Source organism: Chrysemys picta, chromosome 1, assembly GCF_011386835.1.
Source record: "Chrysemys picta bellii isolate R12L10 chromosome 1, ASM1138683v2, whole genome shotgun sequence".
NCBI classification, from domain to species: Eukaryota; Metazoa; Chordata; order Testudines; family Emydidae; genus Chrysemys; species Chrysemys picta.
Window position 1 is genome coordinate 312,220,977 of NC_088791.1, and position 26,953 is coordinate 312,247,929.

Consider the following 26,953-nt stretch of genomic DNA (forward strand, 5'->3'; position numbering starts at 1 on the left):
TTACTCTTGTAAATGCAACCTGGACGTATATTGCAGCATCATGCAAAGTATCACAATTCAGATGCCTGGCTGCTTGGCTGGCAAGGTTGGAGATTGAAAAGCAGCATGCTCAGTCTTTGGGATGGGATCATGGGTAGGGGGAGATCCCATTAGTCACTGGGTCGTCTCTAGAGACCCCAGTGACTAATGCACAGAGTGACGTTGACTGGCTTCAAAGGGACATGTATCCAGCTTTTGCTCAGAGGGCGGATTGTCATGATGTGTACCTTTGAAGATGATGGGAAAAATGCAGTCGGTGGACCATCTCACTTTACTCTACCCTTAACTATGAACAAGGATGAAAGGAGCTTTTCCTTCAAAGTTAAGACAAGGACTGTTCTATGTTTCTGATTCAGCTATCACTTTCCTTAATTGAAACTTTAACTCTGCTCTGAAGGCCAGAAATTTAGAGTAATCCTTGACCTCAAATTTTCTTTTTCCTTTTTCATATCAGTTTGTTGTAAGTCTACTTACCACTCCCTTTGGGATGCTGTGAGAATTCCTTCAGCCTCCCGATATTAGTTTGATTTTCAGAGTCCCAATTACAAAAAGTGAAATTGGTCCCCTTTTCTGCTAAGGAATCCAACAAACTCTTTCTTGCTGTCCCTTTGATGCTTTCTAGTGGTGTTGCCCAGTGCCCTGCAAGCTCCCCTCTCAAGTTCTGTTTGTAGTAATAGAATAATGGGTTGATTGAAAGTAATTTGAACTCAGCTTGCACCCAACATAAAAGTATGATGATCCTGGGTTGTAAATGATTTAGAAAACTTATTGTGAAAAAAATTGCATCAAAAGTGATTTTTTTAAAAAACAATGCACTTGCAATATGGAAATTCCAAAGCCAGGCTGTACATTTTGTTAGTTGGTAAACAAAACAAATTGGTAATTTATCAGTGTGGAATTTAGTACGTCGTCTTATCACAAATAAATGAACGTGAATGAACACACTGCCTACCAAGTCATATATCACCAGACATACACAAAAGGGGTAGTGCACATGAGAAAAAAAGAGAGCTCCTTTTTCATTGTCAGTCCTTTTCAAACCATGGCACTCAGCATCAGTGTACTGGATGGCAGCTGGCAAGCTGTATGGCCCTGCTCTCATCTTTGGTAAACAGGTCAGAGTCCTGGTTTTGTCCAAACTGGTTGGCACATCATATGCTGCATTTAATATTTGCAGACAGTTCAGAAAGTTCTTTTACATGGCTGCAGGGGCGTGTTTTTTGCCGCCCCAAGCACGGCAGGAAGGCAGCTTTCAGCGGCGTGCCTGCGGGAGGTCCACTGGTAACGCGGGCCGAAGCCGCGGGACTGGCGGACCTCCAGCAGGCATGCCGCCGAAAGCAGCCTGACTGCCACCCTCACCGCGACTGGCAGACTGCCCCGTGGCTTGCTGCCCCAGGCACGCGCTTGGTGCGCTGGTGCCTGGAGCCGCCCCTGCATGGCTGTGTCAGCTGACTTGAGCTTGTGGGGCTAAAAGTTGCAGTGTAGATGTTCTCACTCAGTCTGGAGCCCAGGCTCTGAGACCTCCTTCCCTAGTCACGTTCCAGAGCCTGGGCTCCAGCCTGAGCCCGAATATCTGCACTGCAATTTTTAGTCCTGCAGACCAAGCCCCACGAGCTGACCTGGGCCCTGTTAATCAGTTCCATGGTTTTTTACTGCAGTGTAGACATGCCCTAATACACATGCAGTGAAGTTTGAGGTTGGAAGTGATATTTGCTTAAAGAGTTTTTTTTCTTCAAGGAAGGAGATAGCTTAACATTGGGATCAGGGAGGAAATAAAATAACTGAGGACTTGCTATTCCTGACTCACATTTTTGTTGCTGCTGTATATACAGCTTTGGTTCAATGATGTCTCATTTTTTCTAGTACCTCTCAGTGTTGGTACAGTGCTGATAACACAGAGCTAGAGTGAAGGTGATCAGGGAAGAGAGAGAGGATTTGGGGATTGTGCTTTTTAAAACACCATTGTGTGACAGCAAATAATTACTTCCTCAAATTTATTTAGAACATGTTTTGAACCTGCAAAAATGCTTTCACCTGATGATTGCATTGTAAAGAAAGGCTAATATAAAACAGAGATACATGAGCTCAGCAAACAGATGGGAGATAAGATTGTGAGTGGGATTAATGCAAAGTTTGATTTACATTGTGACTGGATTTAGGTTGAGGACAATTCAGAAGATTTGATGTTTTATGTAGGGCCAGATTGGCTGCAGCTTGGTTTATTTTAGCAAGGTGTGGTCCACAGTTTCATAAAGTGCCTCACCCAGCTGTTCAAATATTTTTTTACTTTGTGATTTATAGTAAAATGTGTAGGATAATAATGAAGTTTTTCTGCCAATATGTACAGTAATGGTATAGAAATAAAATATTGACTTAAGGAATGAAAGAATATTACAGTTCATTAGAAGTCCAAATTAAATGCTAAGGAGCTCTTGGAAAGATAGAATTATGTGTGCTAACGTAAATAGCTGTATACTCATATTCTCAATCTTTTCCTTCCCTAGGGACGAGATGTCCTACTGATTTTGCTGAAGTTCCTTCTATCCTCATGGAGTATTTTGCAAGTGACTATCGAGTGGTTAATCAGTTTGCAAGGCATTTTCAGACTGGCCAGGTAGGAAAAATGAACATACAGACTATTTAAAATATTATAAGCAGATTTGTTAAATGAATTAATTTTTTCAGTTGTCATTTATAAAGAAGTATTAAGACAACAGTAAACTTTGCTAACATTAACCTTATATTTTAATTTATATCTAATGGTTGACAAAAGAATTGTTTACCTCCCCACAATAAGAAGCACACTGTGTATAAAAGGAAATTGAATCTCTACATCTGAAGTTGTACTGGCAGTTTTAAACTTTCAACCAAAATCATTTTGCAAAGTTATACAAAAAGTGGTACAATAAGTACAATAAATAAGCTACTCTATGAACCAAATGATGTGAAAAACAGCGTTTAATATTAATACCAAAGTTAGAAATTCAGTGTCTTTTTAATATTATTTTTGCTCACACTTTATACAGTGTTAAATCATGTTGTCACAAAATCATGGAAAATAATGGGGTATCAACAGTATGAGGCATTTCTGCTTCAGAGCAGGATTGTTCCCATAGGGTACTGTAGTGCTTTAAGTAGTTTTAAACACTTCAAGTTATTGAGGTTGCAGTGCTTCACCTAAGAGACCATTCCCCCCCGCCGAAACGTTACCTAAGTGTGCCTTTTCTTAGTTGTATCCCAGTAATCCTGCCTGTATGGCCTTGTACCACTCTGTCCAATTCCTTCCCTCTTTTGTGTTTACACTTTACAAGGACTTGCAGACAGTGCTCAGATTTTCCCTGGGTTCAGATTTTTAGAAGCAAGCTCCGTTTTTACAATTGCTCCTGCAGGCACAAATTCTAGTAGATTTCTGACTGTCTGCACCCACAAACTGGGTAGCTAGCCATCTAACTACAGTATTTGCATATGCAGTACACAGCAGGTGCAAAATTGTGCCTGCCAAAATTGAGGCTTAGTTGAGACTTATCTGAAAATCTGGCCCTTATTCACCGTGCTCAGCCTGCACTTCTCACTCAGGCACCTTCACGCTTTCTCCCACCTGTTCCCATACTTGAGGGAAAAAGTCCATAAAAAGTCCCTGTCCTCTTTCACATCCCTTCTTAAGATTTACCTGTAAAATCCTGCCATCTGACAGTGGCTAGGCTAATGGCAAGATGAGACTACCAGTTTAACTGCAAAGCTTCCTCATTATGCTGTCATCTTGTCCTCACATCTCTCTCTCTCCTCCCTGCTCCCCCACCTCTTTTGCCCATTTCTTCCTTTTGTTGTGTCTTGTAATATTATTTGACTGTGAACTCTCTGGGGCAGGAACTTTTTTTGTTTTTGTTGTAAATTTCAATGTACAGTGCCTAATACAGTGGGGCCCTTATCCTGGGATGGGGCTTCGAGGAGTTACTGAAATACAAATAATAATAATAACGATAATCTATATGTATCCAGTTCTTTTAGTCTTGTCTCTCATTAAATCCCTTAATAACTTTGTGGTTGTTCTGGGAATTCTCTTCATTTTGCCTAAATCTTTAATGTAATTCTTTTTACTGGGGCCATAGTGTATGGAACCAGCAGTTCAGTGGAAAAGTACTATACATTGGAGTGTTTTATCTTTGCAGTTATGTTTTGAGAACATATAAAATGTTGTTATGTTTGTTTCTGGTCATTTTGCCTCTTTTACTTTACTTTAGATATTTTAGATCAGTGGTTCTCAAACTTTTGTACTGGTGTACACAGCAAGCCTCTGAGTGCGACCCCCGTTGTAAACTAAAAACACTTTTTTATATTTAACATTATTATAAATGCTGGAGGTGAAGCGGGGTTTGTGGTGGAGGCTGACAGCTTGTGACCCCCCAGGTAATAACCCCATGGCCACCAGTTTGAGAACCCCTGCTTTAGATAATGTTGAAAAACTTGGGTATATGACCTACAGAACAGTAGCATAAGAAAAGTACACTCAATTTCATGGTGAAAATTAGTAGTAGTAGAATGGAGTCATTTTAGGGATTTATTAGGAATAATTCTGTTGACCAAACCAAAATATAGTGAGGTCCTTTCAGTTCAGTATCTAATGATTTGCTTAGTAAGCCCACTACATGAATGCATTTCCACTTGAAAGTTACCCTAATTACAATAATTGATCTTGAAACGTTACCTCTCTTAAATTAGTACATATTCTGTGTATCAACTAAAGCATGCTCTTCAGTTCCACAGACTTCAGTGGGTGAAGAGCTCTCACCTCATGAGGCATTTGGATATTTGCCAGATCATACAAGACAAATACCGTCTTAACAGTCTGATCCAAAAGCCATTGACGTCCGTGGAAAGAGTGCACTTTGGATCAGTCCCTAAATGTTTTTAAAGTAAAATGTTAGTGCAACAAGCCTACCAGTGTAACATGTTAACTCCTTATTAATAATCTTTTAATAAGGAGTTTTTCCAACAGCAAAAATTTTGTTGTCAACCTTGGTAACTAAGTGCAAAGTTAGGAGTACTGGAGTACTCATTCAGTTCAAAATAAACTTGTTGAATTTACTCATATCTCATTCTTCCTTAGAGATTTATGAATCAGGATAAGTGCAATCCAAACAGTACAAAAGTTTTGGCACATTTATATTGATAAATACATGTTTTCATTATGTTACCACACATAACATTTTCACATTACAGCATGTCTACAGAATCTCATCCCACATCAGTTTTGGATTCCTGCATTAAAGCTCACTCAGATGTTTTTTTGACATAAAGTGATTCTATGTCAGGCTCGGGCAAGGATCCCTTCACCATAAGCAGAGGAAATTAGAAGAAAGCACTGGGTGGGACAGAGTGACCATAGCTGGCTAGCTGTTCGCGCATGGTAACAAAACACAGTTTATATTTGTTAAGCCATTTCAGAGATACTAAGCAAGTGAACGATATATCAGAAATCTGTTCCAGATGCTTTATTAGCCAAGCTCCAGTGTACTCAAGCATGTAGTGTGTTGCATCCACAGTGGTGATCTGCAGTTAATTCCTCAAAGCAGGAGAGTATTACATAGCATGAGAAACTTTCAACAGACATCTATAAAGTCATAAACATTCAGTATTATGAAAAGTTTCAGAGTAGCAGCCGTGTTAGTCTGTATCCGCAAAAAGAAGAACAGGAGGACTTGTGGCACCTTAGAGACTAACAAATTTATTAGAGCATAAGCTTTCGTGGACTACAGCCCACTTCTTCGGATGCATCCGAAGAAGTGGGCTGTAGTCCACGAAAGCTTATGCTCTAATAAATTTGTTAGTCTCTAAGGTGCCACAAGTCCTCCTATTCAGTATTATATTTCAGTAGTATGAGAGTAATTGGAAATATTTTGCTGTCTGCTTCTATAGTAACTTCGTGTGGTTAGATAAAATAGCTTGTATAGTATCTATTAAAATTGAAATTATTGGTGAGGCTAGCTCTCTCTCCGTTTGTGCCTTGGGAACTACACTATCTAATGTTGCTCACTGGAGATTCCCATAGCACTCAATAGTTTTACGCGCCTTACCAAAGTGGTAAACATCTGCTTTCATATGGGACACTCAATCCTGTAAGGTACTGAGCACCAACAAGTCCTGTTGAAGTTAGTAGGAGTTAAGGGTGCTCAGCACCAGTGTGTTCATCATTTGGCAGGTTTTAACCCATATAACATGTTGTTGAAATAAATATCAAAATTGAAAACTGATTACATTCTAGCATTCTCTGGGAAGTTTAAGTGTAGTGTTGCTTAAGTATTCTGAAGTTATCTGACTGCATATGGATTCAGAGCATGAACACCCTTGATCTTCAGGGAAAAACATCTGAAAGAGATTTGTGGAACATCATTTACTGCTCTGTGTCTTCAAAATGGTTTAAATCTAAACCATGTTTTGTTGCAGCGCACAAGCTAAGAACCAGACACTATATCCCATCTAGCACTTTCTTTTAAATTTCTTCTATTGGGTGTAGATACTTGCCCTTGTATGGCACAGAATTATTGTGTGCCAGGGAGCAATTGAATTGAGTGAATGTTAATGTAGAAATTCAATTTTGCAGGGAGACACAACTGGATTAGGCTGTAAGATTAGGAATGGAGCCTGGAGCTACTATGTGGCACGCGAGGTTTTGAACTGCTGTTTTTTATTGTTAATTTTTAAAATTTAGATTATATTTATAAACCACTATCTAGAATCTAGATCAATCTGCTTTTCCTTTCTTTAGTCAGACTTCAGAAATTGAGGAAGCTGATGTAAAAGATTTCAGTGTCTCGGATTTACATATGAACAAAACGTAGAAATTAGGAAAAATGCCTATTTATTACTATAGTAGTCATCAGTAGCAACTGCTTTATTTAAGCTTGCTAAGTAGATTCTGTAATAAACCCCTGGTTTCACACACTTATAACTTCACAGAAATTGACATTTGGGGTTCAATTTTCCATGCTTGGTCTCTGCCTGGAGGTGATTTTTTTTGTGTAGAAAGTTTGAGCAAAATTCCCTGGAGCTGTTTGAGTTTTGTGAATATAAAAACAAAATCCACTGTATCCATTATGAAAATTATTCTAACCACACTCTTGAAAAATATGGCTATGGCACAAATAGCTGAAGTGTGAAACTTGGCAAAGGCATTAGCACCAAATTCTGTTTCTTACACAAACTAGGCATGTCATTAATTTCACTTATGAATAAAGGCACTCTAACTGTGGCCTACTGCTCCCTATAAAGTCAGTTGTAGTAGGATAAGGTCCTGGGCTCACAGTCTTCATTGAGGTTTGATTCCTGGCTTGTTGAATGGAAAGCAGTTGGTTTTGATTTTTAAAACATATGAACATTTGAAAATTAAGTGAGTATATACAGCAGAAAAATTATTCTATAGGAACACTCTTAAAGATACATAAGTATTATGCACATGTGTGCAGCTGGATAAAGGCCTCATCCAAAATCCACTGAAGTCATGAAAAGACTCCCTTTGTCTTCTATGGTTTTGGAATTGTTCATAAGTGAGCACTGATGGGTTTAAAGGAACTTACAATTTTCACTGGCAAAATTAGCAAAACTGAGTTCAAAAAGCTAGCCAGCCCCAAAGTAATAGTTCTTCGAGTGCTGGTTCCTATGTGTTTTTTCCACTGTGGGTCCGCATGCATCCAGAGTTGGAGAATTCTTGCAAGCAGCGTCCATTGGTTTGCACATGTGCCATAACTCTCTTTATGCCTCAAACCAAGAACATAAAGGGCAGAGTGGACCAGCCACCTCTCCAGTTCCTGCTTATCACCACATGGCCTGGGTCAGAACCTCCAGTGTACGTAGCTGCTGCTTCCTCATAGTTATTCTTTCATCTGTAAATATTTCAAAATTGGCCTTAGTGCCTTTGTATATAGTTTTTTCTAGTTAAATAGATTTCCCCACCTCTGGGACCCCTTATCCGGTTATGAGTATTGGACTATGCCCAGAATTCTGGGCTTCAAAAACTTGTGTCCGGCCCTTGTTATTTTTCGGTCAACAAAGACCATAAACACTGTCTGTGTTGCCTGGGGGAGGCACTCCTCGTGGCTAAGTGCAAAATCTGCCACTCTTTCCTTAGCTGTACCGGTGAGGCACGGGAATTGCAGCTTAGAAAGTACCTTATGGAGAAGGCCATGTGGCTGCAGTCAGACCCAGGCTGTGGGAGTTGTACTTCGACCTGAATCAACACAGAGTGTGTCTTCCGCCGTGAAGTCAGACTCTGGTGCAAGGGAATCCTTTCCTATAGACACTCAGTTAGGGTCTCATTGAGAAGGCAAGAAATGCTCTCATAAGCATATAAGGAGGTCACCCTCTACGTCTATCTCGAAGACAACCAGTACCACTCTGCTTAAATACAGCAGGTCTTATCTAAATATTCTTTAACCTTTGCTGGCTTACACGTTCTGGTTAGCCCCATGGTGCAACAGAAGAAGAGACCGTTCATGTGCGGGACCAAGGGATGCTGCCACCAAAGTTTTTCAATCAGCAGTGCAGGGACTCAAGCACACCTACAGTGGAGCACCCATAGGGGGACACACATCGAAGAACCATCATTACTACGAAAGGTGAGTAACTTCTTTCCTCCCATAACACTCCTGCCATTGGTCTTATGGAAACTTCAACAGGACAGGGCATGAATCATCCTCATCACCCCCAACTGACCCAGACAATTTTGGTTCCCAAATCTCCTATGAATGTCATCTTGTTGTTATTAGTTTAGTTATATATTAGAGACTCATAGAAAGAGACCTTCTAAAAATGGACACAAATCGGACATCAGGAATGGTAACATACAAAAGCCAGTAAGTGAACTCTTCAATCTCCCTGGTCATTCTATTACAGATTTAAAAGTCACTATCATTGAACAAAAAAACTTCAGAAACAGACTTCAAAGAGAAACAGCAGAACTAAAATTCATTTGCAAATTTAACATCATTAATCTGGGCTTGAATAGGGATTGGGAGTGGCTGGCTCATTACAGAAGCAGCTTTTCCTCTCCTGGAATTGACACCTCCTCATCTATTATTGGGAGTGGACTACATCCACCCTGATTGAATTGGCCCTGTCAACACTGGTTCTCCACTTGCGAAGTAACTCCCTGCTCTCCATGTGTCAGTATATAATGCCTGCATCTGTAACTTTCACTCTATGCATCTGAAGAAGTGAGGTTTTTACCTAAGAAAGCTTATGCCCAAATAAATCTGTTAGTCTTTAAGGTGCCACCAGACTCCTTGTTCTTCTAAAAACGTTAAAATGTATGACTGGCACGCGAAACCTTAAATCAGAGTGAATAAATGAAGACTCGGCACAGCGCTTCTGAAAGGTTGCCGACCCCTGCCCTAATCAGTACCTTCCTGCCAGTGAGGATGTCTACTACTCACTGAGACATAAACCTTGTACTTTTGGCTCTCACTAAGCTTACACCCTTTGAACCGCTTGCTACATGTTCCATGTCTCACCTATCAATGAAAGTTGCTTTCCGTATAGCCATCACCTCAACTAGAAGGGTAGGTGAGCTCAGAACCCTAATGGCGGAACCATGATACACCATGTTCTGTAAGGACATAGTCTCATTACAACTATATCCAAAGTTCACAACAAGGTAGTTTTGGAGTCGCAAAGTAATGCAATTGGAAAACCTAATCCCAGCTATACATATTAAATGATGGGGTCTAAATTAGCTTTTGCCACTCATGAAAGGGATCTTGGAGTCATTGTGAATAGTTCTCTGAAAACTTCTTCCTCAGTGTGCAGCGGCAGCCAAAAAAGCTAATATAATGTTAGCAACCATTAGGAAAGGGATAGATAATAAAACAGAAAATATCATAATGCCTCTATATAAAGCCATGGTACACTCACTGCATGCAGTGAGTACTGCATGCAGTTCTAAGCACCCCATCTCAAAAAAAGATATATTGGAATGGGAAAAGATACAGAGAAGGGCAACAAAAGCGATTAAGGGTATAGAACAGCTTCCATATGAGGATTCATAAAACTGGGCTTTCCAGCTTGGAAAAGAGACAACAAACAGGGGGATATGATAAAGGTCTATAAAATCATGAATGGTGTGAAGAAAGTGAATAAGGAAGTGCTGTTTACCCCTTCCCATAACACAAGAACCAGGGGTCACCTGATTAAATTAATAGGCAGGAGGTTTAAAAGAAAAAGAAGTACCATATATACTTGTTAATTAGCCCATTTGTTTATAAGCTGACCCCCCAAGGTGGATAGGTAAAAATGGCAAAAACTGTATGACCTTTTCATAAGCCGACCCTATATTTCAGGGGTTGGCAAACTTTGGCTCCTGGCCCATCAGGGTAAGCCGCTAGCAGAACGGGACGTGTGTTTACCTGGAGCATTCGCAGGCACGGAGCCCCTCAGCTCCCAGTGGCCGTGGTTCACCGTTCCCAGCCAATGGGAGCTGCGGGAAGTGGCGGCCAGCAAGTCCCTCGGCCCGCACCATTTCCCGCAGCTCCCATTGGCTGGGAACGGCGAACCGCAGCCACTGGGAGCTGAGGGACTCCGTGCCTTCGAACGCTCCAGGTAAACAAAACGACAATGTATTAAATATTCATTTCAATAATTCAGTAGAGCTTAAAATCACCATATTCTGTTGTAGACCTGTTGATAAGCCGACCCCCGCGCTTCAATGCTTTACTTTTTTACCAAAAAAATTCGGTTTATGAACAAGTATATATGGTACTTCTTCACGCAATGCTCAGGCAACCTGTGGAACTCATTGCCAGGGGATGTGAAGGCCAAAAGTATAACTGGGGTCGAAAAAGAATTAAGTTCCTGGAGGATAGGTCCATCAATGGCTATTAGCAAAGATAGAGATGGAACCCCTTGCTGTAGGTGTTCCTAAGCCTCTGACTGGCAGAATCTGGGTCTGGATGTCAGGGGATGGATGACTCAATAATTGCCCTGTTCTGTTCAATCCCACTGAAGCATCTGGCATTGGTCACTGTTGGAAGATGGGATAGTGGGATAGATGGGCCATTGGTTTGACCCAGTATGGCCGTTCTTATGGTCACTTACATGTAAAAGGATTGACTGGATTATTTTTTTTCCCAAAACTGCATGCATTGGAGGAGGACAGGAGATTTCATTCCCTCAATGTATGACAAACTGGTCCTTTATCTACAAAGGACAAAACTAATTAGAAAATCACCTAGACCTTTTTTTGCCAAAGCAGAATGTATTTGAGGCCAAGCAGTTGCCTTCCAGAGACTCTCTAAATGGATCTCAGGCTGTACTGTGCTCTGCTACCAGCTGTCACATCTTCCTGCCCTCAGAGATAAGGGCTCATTCTACAAGAGCACAAGTGACAACAGTACCAAGTATCATAGTTTCATGAAGTATCTCTAATTGACATTTGCAAGGCAGTTACGTGGTGTTTCCTCCACATGTGAAAGACATTATGCTCTAGTACTGGATACCTCTATTGATGCACGCTTTGGGACAGCAATCCTTTGGATGGCTCTTCAACCTGTATCCTCGCACCCTTTTCCTACTTGAATACTGCTTGTCAGTCACCTGCTGTGGAGTATACGTATGGACCAGTGCTTGAAGAAAAAGAGAAAGTTACTTACTTTGTTGTAACGGGAGTTTTTTCAAGATGTGTGGTCCCTACCTGCCCTCCTCCTCCTCTGCTTTGCATCATTCCTGATTCCGGGTAGAGAAGGAACTGGAGTGGCAATTGGACTGCTTCACCCTTTATGTCTTCAGTTTGAGGTATGAGGACTATAGGACATGTGCAGACCTGCGTACACTGCTTGCAATAATTCTGCAACTCCTAGTGCATGTACACCCGGAGGGGGATACAGATAGGGACCACACATCTTGAGGAACCACCAGTTCCCACAAGGTAAGCATCTTTCTCTTCAAGAAGATGCATACCAAGCTTAGTATTTTTCCTTAAAAACACCCACACACAAAAACAAACCTCTGGGAAATTAAATACAATACAGATACCCATGTTAATATTGAGGTTCCACTGCACAGTTAAAATCACAGAAATGCAAATGTTAAAGCTCCAAGAATGTTAATTAGACCACCTTGTGGACATGTACTATTTTGTGTTCCCAGTTTTCTTGTTAAATGTGTAGCAATGTGATGGTGCTGAATGTCTAAACTAAACCATTTTTCAACTTAATGCCTTTTTGGATGCTGGCTTGAAAAAGTCATTGTCTCAACTGTTTGTGAGTTTATTTATTTCCAGTATTATAGGCAGATGGAATTACAAAGATGGTGGTTTATTAATCTAATTAAAGAAATGGGCCCAGATAGTCAGAATTATTACTATGATTTTGTTATTGTAGAATATTAAACAGGTAAACATGTTTTGGGGTTTGGGAGCACAGATACTTGGGCTTCCTTAGGCACCATGACAAGCATTGTAAAATTCATGCCAAGGTCTTAGTTTATTGAACATAAAAGACAAGAAAAAAAGAATTTAAAGTAAAAAAATTGAATGTTTATTCAGTCAAAACAATCTTAACCAAAGCTCGGCAAAGTTTTTTTTTTTCAGAGAGTGGATATTAAAGTCCTTGGTTTTATCAGAGAGTCCTTCTTTTGGGGTAAGATAAATAATAGTTCTATAGCTGGACCTTTAACTCAGTTGGTTGTTTTTGGGGCTATTGCTGCTTTTGGCAAGGAGACAAAGTGGAAGAGAGAGCAAAATAGAAAAGTATGGGGAAAGACAGCTTTCTGTTGATGTCTGCAAGAGCTGGTGTGTTGATCAATCATGGATAGGTGCCTGAGGCAGATGAATCAGCCATGACAGGAGCATATCTAAACCTTGGCTTGCTTCCCCAGTCCAAAATGCCATCTGGCTGGTCTCTGCAGGTCTCTCTCTTTCCAGTGGCTCTCGAACTAGACTAGGCTTGATAGGCCGCCTCATTCTGGTCATGCTGTTTTTGCTGACCAAAGTCTCTCTTTTTTGAGTCCCATGTCCTCATCATTTCCCCCAGTGAAACCTAACTTTTGACACCAATTTTAGCCATTGTTTTCTTCTTGCTTGTGAATTATCCTTTCAACACAGCCCTTGGGTGTTGATATTATTAGTTGATATTAGACTATACAATTAATCGCTATATCCTATTAGTCACAAACCTCATATTGTAGAATGTCATTTGTCTCTGTGAATTTTCATGATTTCCCCTGAACTCATGAGATAGATGTAATTTACTTAAAATTATCAGCTGTTCTTCTCTGCTTCTCATGCTGGTGCTATGTCTCAGGTGGAAGGACAGAGTCTTGCGGTGGGAGAACACTTCAGCCTCTCTAACCACTCAGTGACAGTCTTGAAGGTGGCAATTTTGCAACAAAAAAACCTTCAAAAACAGACTCCAAAGAGAGACTGCTGAACTTGAATTAATATGCAAATTAGATACAATTAACTTGGGTTGAACAGAGACTGGGAATGGTTGGGTCATTACACTAATTGAATCTATTTCCCCATGTTAAGTATCCTTACACCTTCTATGGGTCATCTTGATTATCACCTCAAAAGTTTTTTTTTTTTCTTCTTCTGCTGATGATAGCTCATCTCAATTGATTGACCTCTTACAGTTGGTATGGCTACTTCCACCTTTTCATGTTCTCTGTATGTATAAATATCTTCTTGCTGTATGTTCCAGTCTATGCATCCGATGAAGTAGGCTGTAGCCCACAAAAGCTTATGCTCAAATAAACGTGTTGGTCTCTAAGGTGCACAAGTACTCCTGTTCTTTTTGCTGCTGTTGTGGCACTCCTATAGCTACAAGAGTACATACAAAGCAAGTTAGTAGGCTGAATGAGGGCAAGCAGTTCTTTTAGAAAGACTATGGCTGTGACCCAACTCTACATCTTCAGCAGCAACTTTTTGGAGAGGTCTCTCTGATCCTTTGGCGAGGTAGATTTGGTTGGCACAGAGAACAACTAGTGCCCATCTCTATTTGCTCCTTGCACTTGGACTCAAGGAGCTGGAGAACATAGTAGAAACTCCCATCAGAGCAGTTGAAGAAGAAGAAGAGAATAGTGGAGTGGAAGCAGTGGCTGACTTTCTATATCTTCTCTGCCATGGCAGCACCTATTCACTTTTCCAGCATAGTGAGAGGATTCCTATATTCACTCTTCCAGTGTAGCAGAAGCATGGCAGTGAAGAGAAATAGTCAATTGTAAGTTGTGGATTAGAGCTGTTTCCACAGCTGCTGAGAGTGCATGAGCTAAGCTAGGGGGTGAGGTGGTTTGTCCTACATAGCCCATGGAGAGTTTGATATCACTTGCACTGTCTGTCCCCATCACTGTGAACTGCAAATCTGGATTTCCCATTTCAGTGAGGATTTGTGGGATTGTGGTTTACCAAAATGCCTATGAGTGAAGTTCTAGTGTTTTGTTCTGTTTTAAATAGCATACTGGCTGACAGCTGCTATACTTACATTTATCTTTATGTTGTTTAAAACAGCCAAAATACAAAACTGTATAAATCAGTTGTGCTGAAAGAGCCAATTTAGTTTGAAGTATAGCAGTGATCTTGGCTGTAGCATTTGTTAAAAGTTGTAACTATATAAAATATATACATCCACTGCTGCTAAGATTTTAGGTGTTCAGATTTTGTAATGCAGAAATTTTTTTCAAATTAAAGCTACATATCCAACTTTTCGTTATTGTACTGTATCCAAAATGTATATGTTGGTTGTTGGTGCTTAATAACAAAATGTGCTTAAACATGTATCAGGCACAAAGTTTCTTCCATCAGGCTGTCATCTTGCATACATTTATGTGCTCATTTATTTCCATGATGAATGGTCGTTGAAGTGGCTGAAGTAGGATAGGGGGCAAAATGCACATAGATAGGACAAAATGCACTGGCAGATGTAGAGGAAGAATTATGTAACCTAAATAATTTGTCATCTGCAAATTTTGCTACTTCATTACTTACCTCTCTTTTCAGATGATTAATAAATACAGTAAACAATAATGGACCTAGTACAGAACTGTGAGGTACCTGCTGTTAACCTTTGTCTATTATGAAAATTTAACATTTTTTTGCTATTCCTCCCTCCCCCTCCGCCCTCTTCCCCCCCCCCCCCCCCCTGTCTCTTAGCCAGTTTTTGGTCCAGGACAGTACTTTGCCTCTCCCACACTGATTCTTGGTTTCTTTGGTAGCCTCTTGTAAAACACTTTTGAAAATCTAAATAAATTGTGAGCTGGTTCTCCTTCATCCACTACTTTGACACATTCAAAGAATTTTAATGGATTAGTGAAACATAATTTTTGTTTGCAGAAACTGTATCATATCATCATCTTCCACATGTTTTTTATTATTCTATTTTAAATCTGTTCAGCCAGTTTACCAGGTACCAATGTAATGCTTACTGATCTGTAATTCCCAAATCAGCCAGGCGTTGTTTTTTAATATTTATTTGTTTGCTACCTTCCAGTCTGCTGGTATAATAGCTGTTTTTTAAATTAAAAATTACCTATCTTTGCTAGCAGCTCAGCCACTTGATACTTGTGCTCCTTCAGAACTCTTGGATGTACAATCCGGGCCTGGTAAATTGTTGCTTTTTAAATTATTAATTTCTTCCAGTCCTTTTTCCAGTCTCTGAGAATACCTCATCTTTATTACCTACTCTGGACCTACTCATTTTTGGTATCTCTCTGATATTTTCAGCCATGAAGACTTATGCAAGGATGTTTTTCTAAAAGATATGCTCTAGGAATTTTTGGGGGGAAGTTCTATGGCAGGAGGTCAGAATGGATAATCACAATGGTCTGTTCTGGCCTTGAAAGATATGAATCCTTTTTATTTCTCAGCAATGTCCTTATCATCCTTAATTGCTCCCTTTCACAACTGATTATCTAGAAGACCCACTGATTCTTTCACAGGCTTATTACTTCCAATATACTAACCTTTAAGTATTTGCTCTTAAAAATCCATCTAAGACCACCTAATTTCCCTCTTCCATATTGCCTGATGCTATTTATTTCCTGTTTATTGGCTTCAGTAAGGTCAGATTTCCTTATTTTGAGAGATCTCTGGTGCGAATAGTCAGTTATGGTCTACTCTTTGCCTTCCTGGTTCCATTTTTATTCAGCAGCACACATGCTGTCTGACATTGTTATTTTAAGTGGTATCCGTGCCACATCTAAGCAATTTACTTCCTTTACTTTTAATTTGGGGCTTTTTTGGCTAGCACCTCTTCATTTTATGGAAATCTTCCTGTCCAAAGTTTAGTATCGCTGTGTCAGTTTTTGGTACCTTTCTCTCCTATAGGATGTTGAACATTACTATATTGAGGTCAGTATTACATCGTGGTTCAACTACTTTTAATTTTTGAATTAATGCCTGTGCATTAAGTAAAACCAAGTTGAGAAGCAATCATTTAATCAGTTGAGAAATTGCTTCTCTAACTTTTGTCCCATTGTGCTATTAGACCAGTCTGCATATGATTAGTTGAAGTAATCCATTATTAGCCTGTTAACCTTTGCTGCCTTTTTATCTCTCTTTACACTCAATATCCTTTTCTTGATCTGGAGGCCAGCAATATAGCTAAGTTTCTATTCCAAAAATCATCACATACTTCTAAACGAGGAGTCTTCTATATTCAGGAAAGAATTAGCACTGGAATAATAAGAGTATTGCAGGACAGAGTTAATGGCCATTAGTCCATTCTGTAGGTTGAAATTTAACAGCTATATACATTATGATTGGCAAAATAGTGAGTATTATTGTAGCACATTCTCAGGACTACACTGCATTTATCTGGGGGAAAAAAGTTACAAGGTCCTGACAAGTGGCTGCAAAAAAAGGTTGTGCAACTTGAGAGTTACCTGTTTTTAACTTCCAGATTCCATTTAGTTAATTGCTAACTTTTTTCTCACTTTTGTATAATTTGGTATGCCATTGTTATGTATTTTTATTTTATGAACATCAACATAGTTTGGTTTGAAGTCATATCATTTGTACAGAATCTAAACATATGGCTACGGGATCAGAATCTGTAAACTTTGATGTATTACTTCTTAAACACTTCAACACAATGTAAAACTTCAGGTATGCTTTTTGGGTTCTGTGTAATAGCAAACATCTGTGTTACAGTGCAGAACCATTGCATAATATTGTTTAACATAATAGCAAGAACTGAGTTATTTTAACCCTGATTAACATACTTTAAAATACTTACAAAAAGAATATGCTTATTGGGAAAACTGATTTATTGAACTGCCTAAAGATGGACTGACAAGAAATTTAGGGCCAGACATTCACCTACCAGTATTTTGAAAGACATGGCATTGAACAGTCTCTGGATGTATTTATAGAGATCTAGATGGAAAAGGGAAAACTAGACTGAATATTGGGAAAAATCAATCAGTCTTGCAAGGGATGTGGTGGAGTATTTAAAATAACTTTAGTCATGTAAATGTGAAACATAGATTAGGTTTTATTAAAAATATCAAGAATAGTGTTCAGTTTCGCAAAACATCTTCATGTTGATAAAAAAGTAGGATCTGAACCAGTACTCAGTGAAGACAATGAATAGCCTCCTGTTGACGTCATTTGAGATTGGATCAGGCCCATATGGATTTGTACTAAATATGCTCAAACCTCAAAAGGATTTTTTTATTTCTAATATCTGCTACTGAAGACTAGACTGGATGACCCTGGGGCACTGCCTGCAATAGCTGTGTTTTATTGTTTGAAATAATAGTCATAATATTTTAAATAGGTACATGTTGATAGCAAAGTACAGTAACTCCTCGCTTAACATTGTAATTATGTTCCTGAAAAATGCGACTTTAAGTGAAACGATGTTAAGCGAATCCAATTTCCCCATAAGAATTAATGTAAATAAGAGGGGTTAGGGAAATTCCAGGGAAATTTTTTTCACCCCACACACACACACACACACACACACACACACACACACTATAAGTTTTAAAAAATTTAATACTGGACACAGCGATGATGATTGTGAAGCTTGGTTGAGGTGATGAAGTCAGAGAGTGGAAGAGGGAGGAATATTTCCCAGGGAATGCCTTGCTGCTAAATGATGAACTAGCACTCGGCTGAGCCCTCAAGGGTTAACCCATTGTTGTTAATGTAGCCTCACACTCTACAAGGCAGCATGAATGGAGGGAGGGAGGGGAGACAGCATGGCAGACAGAGACACACACCTTGTGTGAGAGAGAGATGCGCATTGCCCCTTTAAGTACGCTGACCCGACTCTAAGTAAACAGCCTTGTTAAGTAGATCAGCAAGTTGAGACAGCAGCTGCTCCCTGGAAGCTCCTTCCGTCCTGAGCCCTATCCTGTCGTTCCCTCTCCCTCCCCCCCACGAGGCGGGGTGCAGGAGCGGGGGGAGGGGGACACTCTGACATTACCCCCTTTCTTCCCCCCACTGCACAGCAAACAGGAGGCTCCCGGGAGCAGCTCCAAGGCAGAGGGCAGGAGCAGCACACATCAGTGGGGAGAGGGACAGTTGAACTGCCGGCAATGGATAGCCTGCTGGGCAGCTGCCATACAGGGAACTTAGGGGAGTACGGAGCTGATGGGGGGCTGCCGGTCCACCCTGGTTCCAACCCTCCCCCCCCCAACTAGTTGCAACGGGCTGCTCTTCCTGCAAGCAGTGGAAAAAGCAGGCAGCTTTATAAGGGAGCATTGCACAACTTTAAACAAGCATGTTCCCTAATTGATCAGCAATGTAACAGTGAAACAACGTTAACCGGGGCGACTTTAAGTGAGGCGTTACTGTATTGTTTTATAAATATACACCTATGAGACAATAAATGGTTATCCCAGTTTGCTAGTTAAAAAGCAAAGCCAATGTAGTAGTCTGTCATTCTGTATTTGCATGTTCAAACCTTCTGTTTGACAAATTAGTACTTGTTGAAATTTAATAGAATGTCTTCATCCTTGTCAGTTTTTCAATCCAAAGTGTTTTCTAAAAGTCATAATTGTTTTAAAAATGACAGTAAAAATACATTGTTTTACTTTTATGTTCTCTGTTTGTCTTCCTTAGTCAGAAGTACTGTACATTAAATGTTCTCAAACAATGTGCTTAATTTACTTAATTCTAAATGTATTGTGGCTTTTTTCTTTATTCAAGTCGCTGCCAAAAAGCATGGTGTCACGGCTCTGTGAATCTAAAAAGATTTGTGCTGCAGCTGATATGCAACTTCAGGTATGTTCTTTGGTTTCAGGTTTCTCCAGGACCTAAATGTGAAATGACTTCCTACATTTATAGGAACTATATCAATTTAATTTGACTCTATTAATTTGTGAAATCTTACAAATGTTTGTAATTTAACACTTAACTCAGTGATGTTTCTGTGCTATCTAAACAAATGCAAAATATTTAAACTGAATTGTTTTCAACTTCATTTTAATATATTTTGATCAACATTGTCAGTTGTCTGCATAAAGTTGGTATTTTAATATGGATTTAGATGCTTATCTTTAGGTACACAGCTTTGAAAATGATTGCCTTTCACACTTAAGAAAGTTTTAACAGGAAGCCATGAATTAAAATTGGACTTGATATTTTGTTTACTGAATGTTTTAAAATATCTCAAATATAAATTGAAAACAAAAGTATGCTGAAGTAGCCATTTTTAATTGTATTTACTTTGGCCAAAATTTTCAAACCTGGGTCCCTACATTTAAGCTCACAAATCCATTTTGTGGCTCCTAAATAAAACCAATTTAATTCTCAGAAATATGGAGCACCTTTAAATCCCACTAAACTTTGTGTGAGCTGGAGATGCTGAGAACCTTTTAAAAATCAGCCCAGTTTTATTTAGGTGATGAAATACGGATTTTTGGTTTCCTGACATAAGCAGCAGCCAGGTTTGAAAATATCAGTTTTTATTACTAAAAGGACACTGTCAAAGTTTGTAGGTCTAATATCTGATCTACCTCATTATATTGTTATAGCTGTTGCTAAGTTCATGCAGTTCTGTCTGGCTTTTCCAAAACAAGTGTTTCAACACTTTCTTTAAGAAGAAAATCAAACTCCTCAGCTCAGCATTAATGCACAGCTCTGCATTCACAGTTGGTGAACTTGTGCAATTCAGTTAAATAATGTTAGTAAGAAAACACGTCTGCTTCCACCTTCTAAGTCTTAGCATTATAATAAAAGGGGAGTTAAAACTTAGGTAAAATATGTTAGTGTCTTTCACTCTTCTTTTAAAACAAACAAACAATAAATATGTGTCATTGCTGAAACAGGGAGCTTGTTTCCTCAATCCTAATAGAGCAATTCCAGTAAAAGTTAATAGTCACAATGGCATTCAGATTAGCTATGTTTTTCATAGCGATTAGTCTGCTTGTGTTTATATTCTGCTAATGCTTATTTTGTATGATTTTTCTCTATTCTTTTTTCCCTTTGCTAAATACGGTTTGTTTGTTTGTTTGTTTGTTTTTAAACCACAATTGGTATAGCTTTAAAGTGAGAACAATTGCTTTTAGGTGCTCCAAATGGGAGCACTCAGTCTCTTTTTAAGAAATGCAGAAGCAAGAATCAGGTGGCAGTTTGGACATTTGGGCCAAGGCCAGGGATTTGTGATTTCTTCTCTCTAAAAGATGTCCCAAAGACTGTGTCCTTCTCTACAAACACCAACTGTATGAGTTTAACTAAAAACTGATTTTTAAAATATCTTAATTAAACTTGTGCCAACTGCTGTGTGGACACATCTATTGGTTTAAAACTGGTTATAATAGTTGAGCTTATATCTGTAAATTTACATGTGCAAATTAAACCAATAAGCCAGGTTTATAGCAGGTTGAGTATCTGCACAGGTTTGCACTGATTTAACTAAGTCAGTTTTTAAGTCACACTTTTAGTTAAACTACTGCAACTTTGGGTGTCACTGGCCATGGTGGGTTCTGTGAGAACTGAGTGATGTGGAGGGGAGCGCTGCTTTACCTTTGTAATGTGAAAGCAGTGAAATGCCCCTGGCAGTTCTGATTTTGAAATGCATAATTGTTGCTTATAATTTTTTTCATATACAGACATGTGCTATGCTACTAAATTTGAGAGATATCAGAGAGATTGTTTGCAATTTAGAAGGAATTATACAAGAATTAAAGCAGAATTGCTCCGAACTGTACAACGGTTCTGAAAAAGCAAAATTTACTACTGATGAATGAATACTCAAAAAAATACCCTGTTCATGAGAGCCACTAATTTTGAATAATCCACCAGGGTACAGACCAGTAATTGACTTGAAATTCTGAAGTGATGGACATGTGCTTTCAAACACAGACATTCTTTGTTCAGTAATATCTGTACTAGCAATAGAGCCCAAGGATTTCCTTTCAGCAGTCAATTTATATTTGTCCTGGACCAGAGTTGCCATAAGTATTTGACTTTCTATTTCAATGCGTCTTCAGGGAATCTAACAGTAATGCCTGCAGGTGCATATAAACTTAATCCCTGATCAAAAGATTGGCTGACGGTCACTTCAGTTATTTCGTTCACAAAAATTGTTCCTGGAGACGGGTGCATGGTGGTGAATACAGAGTTCCCACATTCCTTTGTAGAGATGTATATTGTTTTCTGTGTAGTTATTTGAAGTTATAATCATTGGAATAAACTCTTGTATTTATTTTAATTTAGTTGTCCAGATATGTTCTCCTACATATGTATTAATATCTGAATAACCACATTCATTGCACACAAATTGGTAAAGATATAAATGAAAACTCAAACTCATTTTCATCAAACTTAGCAAAAGCACATATTTCTCTTTGAGGGCTAAGTGCCATACATGCCATTCATTACTTGACCTTTTGAAAATGAAAATGCTTTGAATTTTCCAAGAGTAGGGAAATATAGATGTGTTTTAGCCTATTCAAAAATAAATAAACAAAACAACTTTCAGATACCCTCTACTAATTTTTATGGTATCTAAAAAAAAGGAGAATAAAATTAAATTGCTTTTTCATCCATAAACTTGAATTTTTCTATAATAATTTCAGCTGCTGATCTCTAGTAGATTCTGGAGAGAGATGAGGAAACCTGAGTTCTGTACTCTACATTTAAATACACATCTTTTCAATAGGCATATTTTTGTCATGTGGAGTAAATTCCTGTAAGTTTGGGTGTGCAGTAACTTTATTGGCACAGTGTCAAAGGGGTAGCCGTGTTAGTCAGTATCCACAAAAACAACGAGGAGTCCAATGGCATCTTAAAGACTAACAGATTTATTTGGGCATAAGCTTTTGTGGGTAAAACCCACTTCTTCAGATGCGTGGAGTGAAAATTACAGATACAAGCATAAATATACAGGCACATGAAGAGAAGGGAGTTACCTTACAAGTGGAGAACCAGTGATGAAAAGGTCAATTCAGTCAGGATGGATGTGGTCCACTCCCAATAATTGATGAGGAGATGTCAATACCAAGAGAGGGAAAATTGCTTTTGTAGTGAGCCAGCCACTCCCAGTCCCTATTCAAGCCCAAATTAATGGTGTTAAGTTTGCAAATGAATTGTAGCTCTGCTGTTTCTCTTTGAAGTCTGTTTTTGAAGTTTTTTGTTATTGAAGGATGGCTACTTTTTAAATCTGTTATTGGATGTCCAGGGAGATTGAAGTGTTCTCCTACTGGCTTTTGTATGTTACCATTCCTGATGTCTGATTTGTGTCCATTTATTCTTTTACGTAGAAACTGTCCGGTTTGGCCAATGTACATGGCTGAGGGGCATTGCTGGCACATGGTGGCATATATCACATTAGTAGATGTGCAGGTAAATGAGCCCTTGGTGGTGTGGCTGATGTGGTTGGGTCCTATGATGGTGTCGCTAGAGTAGATACGGGGACAGAGTTGGCAACGGGGTTTGTTACAGGGATTGGTTCCTGGGTTAGTGTTTCTGTGGTGTGGTGTGTAGTTGCTGGTGAGTATTTGCTTCATGTTAGGGGGCTTTCTTAAGCGAGGACTGGCCTGTCTCCCAAGGTCTGTGAGCGTGAGGGATCATTTTCCAGGATAGATTGTAGATCGTTGATGATGTGCTGGAGAGGTTTTAGCTGGGGGCTGTCCGTGATGACCAGTGGTGTTCTGTTATTTTCCTTGTTGGGCCTGTCCTGAAGTAGGTGATTTCTGGGTACCTGTCTGGCTCTGTCAGTGTGTTTCCTCACTTCCCCAGGTGGGTATTGTAGTTTTAAGAATACTTGATAAAGATCTTATAGGTGTTTGTCTCTGTCTGAGGGATTGGAGCAAATGCGGTTGTATCTTAGGGCTTGGCTGTAGACAGTGGATCGTGTGATGTGTCCTGGATGGAAGCTGGAGGCATGTAGGTAAGAATAGTGGTCCATAGGTTTCCAGTATAGGGTGGTGTTTATGTGACCATCACTTATTTGCACTGTAGTGTCCAGGAAGTGGATCTCTTGTGTGGACTGGTCCAGGCTGAGATTGATGGTGGGGTGGAAATTGTTGAAATCCAGGTGGAAGTCTTCAAGGGCCTCCTATCCGTGGGTACATATGATGAAGATGTCATCAATGTAGTGCAAGTAGAGGAGGGGCACTAGAGGACGAGAGCTGAGAAAGTGTTGTTCTAAGTCAGCCATAAAAATGTTGGCATACTGTGGGGCCGTGCGGATATCCATAGCAGTGCTGCTGACTTGAAGGTATAAGTTGTCCCCAAATCTGAAATGGTTGTGGGTGAGGACAAAGTTACAAAGCTCAGCCACCAGGTGTGCCGTGGCCTCATCAGGGATACTGTTCTTGACAGCTTCTAGTCCATCCTCGTGTGGGGAATATTGGTGTAAAGAGCTTCTACATCCATGGTGGCCAGGGTGGTGTTTTTAGGAAGATCACCAATGCATTGTAGTTTCCTCTGGAAGTCGGTGGTGTCCCAAAGATAGCTAGGAGTGCTGGTAGCCTAGGGTCTGAGGAGAGAGTCCAAAGAGCCAGATAATCCTGTTGTAAGAGTTCCAATGCCTGAGATGATGGGGCGTCCAAGATTTCCAGGTTTATGGATCTTGGGTAGCAGACAGAATGCTCCTGGTCGGGGTTCTAGGGGTATGTCTCTGAAGATTTGTTCCCGTGCTGTAGCAGGAAGTTAGTTGAGCAGATGGTGTAGTTTCTTTTGGCACTCCTCAGTGGGATCGGAGGATAGTGGCCTGCAGAATGTGGTGTTGGAGAGTTGCCTGGCAGCCTCCTGTTCATAATCCGACCTGTTCATGATGACTACAGCACCTCCTTTGTCAGCCCCTTTGATTATAATGTCAGAGTTGTTTCTGAGGCTGTGGATGGTATTGCGTTCTGTATGGCTGAGGTTATGGGGCAAGTGATGCTGTTTTGTTCACAATTTCAGCCAGTGCATGTCTGCAGAAGCACTCAGTGTAGAAGTTCAGTCTGTCATTTCGACCATCAGGAGGAGTCCACACAGAATTCTTCTTCTTGTAGTGTTGGTAGGAGGATTGGTTGGGTCAGTGTGCTGTTCAGTGGTGTGTTGATAATATTCCTTGAGTTGGAGACGGTGAAAGTAGGCTTCCAGATCACTGCAGAACTGTATCATGCATGGGGGTGGTAGGGCAGAAAGAGAGTCCCCGAGATAGGACAGAGTCTTCTGCCGGGCTAAGTGTGTGATTGGATATATTAACAATATTGTTGGGTGAGTTAAGGGTACCATTGTTGTAGCCCCCTGTGGCATGTCTGAGTTTAGATAGTTTACTGTCCTTTTTCCTCTGTAGAGAAGCAAAGTGTGTGTTGTAAATGGCTTGTCTTATTTTTGTAAAGTCCAGCCATGTGGAAGTTTGTGTGGAAGGTTGGTTTTGTATGAGAGTCTCCAGTTTTGAGAGCTCAGAACAAAGGTATAGCTCATTGGCACAGGTATAGCTCATTACATAATGACTGTTAACAAGCAGGCAGGGAGCTAGAAATAATTGGAACCAAATTAATTAGTAACATTTTAAGTGCACTGTTTAAGCTAATTAATGTAGTAATTTATAATAATTACAGTAAGACACTGCTTCCTCTTATTTAAAGTCTATTCTAGATAAACACTGATAGTAGAAATCTACCCGTATCTAAATGCTTAAAAATGGGGTCCTCAGCAACAATATCCAGATCACACAGCAATGTGAAATCTTTCATTCCCATAACTATGGCAGACACACCTAACTATGGCTCATAGTTGAAATTACTTACGTATGTAAAGTCAGTGTTTATTTCCAGGGTGGATTTATTTTCGCTATGCACTCCTGGTGGCCTGGGTCTAGGCTGACCAGATAGTAAGTGTCAAAAATCAGGACAGGAGGTAGGGGGTAATAGGTGCCTATGTGAGAAAAAGACCCCAAAATCAGGACTGCCCCTATAAAATCGGGACATCTGGTCACCCTACAAGAGTCAGAACTTCCTTCTAACACTCTACATGTGCCAGGGAAGGGGGAAACTTGTAACTCGCTTCAGTGGCTTATTTCTCCAGCTCTCTATTTCTGCATTATTCTCTAAGTAACCCACCTCATTGGTTTTTAGCAGAGGGTCCAGAAATAGCTCCCAGAAGTCCTGACACCCAGTTCTCTGCTCTAACCACAAGAGCATACACATGTGCCATGGAAAAGCAGCTTTTGAACGTCTTACCAGAGTTTATCATTTTGAAAATCTAGTTGAAAGGTTTAATAAGCTGCTATATGTTTGGAAGAGAATAATTCAAACAGAAGTAACATAATCCTTAGGAAATGTTTACATTTAGTCGTAAAGACTTAGATAGGACATAATTCAAACCAAATCTATGATAATGAATGAATTCTGGCTAAGTCGCAAGCTGTCAGTGGGTTTGGATTTTTTTTACCCAATCATAAGACTTTCAAAGAAATAGTTGAGCGTGCTATAAGACACAATTCCATTTTAGTGAGATCATCTCAACTTTTTTCTTCTGAGGCCCCCCCCAGCATCTTATAAAAACTCCACGACCCACCTGTGCCACAACAACTGTTTTTCTGCATATAAAAGCCAGGACCAGCATTAGCGGATAGCAAGCTAAGTTGCTTGGGCTTTGGTTTCAGCCTCGCATGGCAGGGTTCAGGCTCAGGTTTGGGCTTTCTGCCCTGGGTCCCATACAGTCTAACGCCAGCCCTGCTTAGCAGACCCCCTGAAACCTGCTCGCAGCCCCCCAGGAGGCACGGGACTCCTGGTTGAGAACTGCTGATGTAAATGATTCGCTCATCTTTTTCACAGTACCGTCTCCCAAGTTCCCTATTTCATGTACAGATTTTTTTTTTAAAGGGAATAGAGGGGCCCAGAGATCACCTGCCATTATGTGAGGGGAGAGAGAGACGGAAGCTAGCTGTGTGAGAGAGAGCAAGAGAGACTCCATGATTTGGAGGAGAAGCCCTGTTCAGGAGGGTGCGATCCTGGACCCCCTGAAGTACTCTGACTAAATGGCTAAATTTCAGTACCCAGAAAGATAATGGAGCAAGTAATTAAGCAATCAGTTTGCAGACAGCTAGAAGATAATAAGGTGATAAGTAACAGCATGGATTGTCAAAAACAAATCGTGTCAAATCAACCTAATAGCTTTCTTTGACAGGGTAACAAGCCTTGTGGATAAGGGGAAAGAGGTAGATGTGGTATATCTTGACTTAGTAAGGCTTTTGATACCATCTTGCGTGACCTCATAAACAAACTAGGGAAATACAACCTAGATGGAGCTACTATAGGGGGGGGGTGCAGAATGATATAACTGGTTGGATAAACGTTCCCAGAGAGTAGTTATCAGTGGTTCACAGTCAAACTGGAAGGGCATATGAAGTAGGGTCCCACAGTATCGGTTCTGAGTCTGGTTCTGTTCAATATCTTCATCAATGATCTAGACAATAGCATAGAGAGTACACTTACAAAGTTTGTGGATGATACCAAACTGGGAGGAGTTGCAAGTGCT

The 26,953-nt window shown here is 40.0% G+C and overlaps 1 protein-coding gene across 4 annotated transcripts in view; it reads left to right on the forward strand.

Moving 5' to 3' along the window:
• MIPEP (mitochondrial intermediate peptidase) overlaps window positions 1–26,953 on the forward strand; it is a 115,075-nt gene that overhangs the window by 45,666 nt on the left and 42,456 nt on the right. For all 4 annotated transcript variants that reach the window (XM_042845751.2, XM_024111571.3, XM_005310595.5 and 1 more), the window contains 2 exons: window positions 2,544–2,653; window positions 19,181–19,255. In XM_042845751.2, coding sequence (XP_042701685.2) covers window positions 2,544–2,653; window positions 19,181–19,255 — 185 coding nt within the window. The remainder of the gene's footprint in view (window positions 1–2,543; window positions 2,654–19,180; window positions 19,256–26,953) is intronic.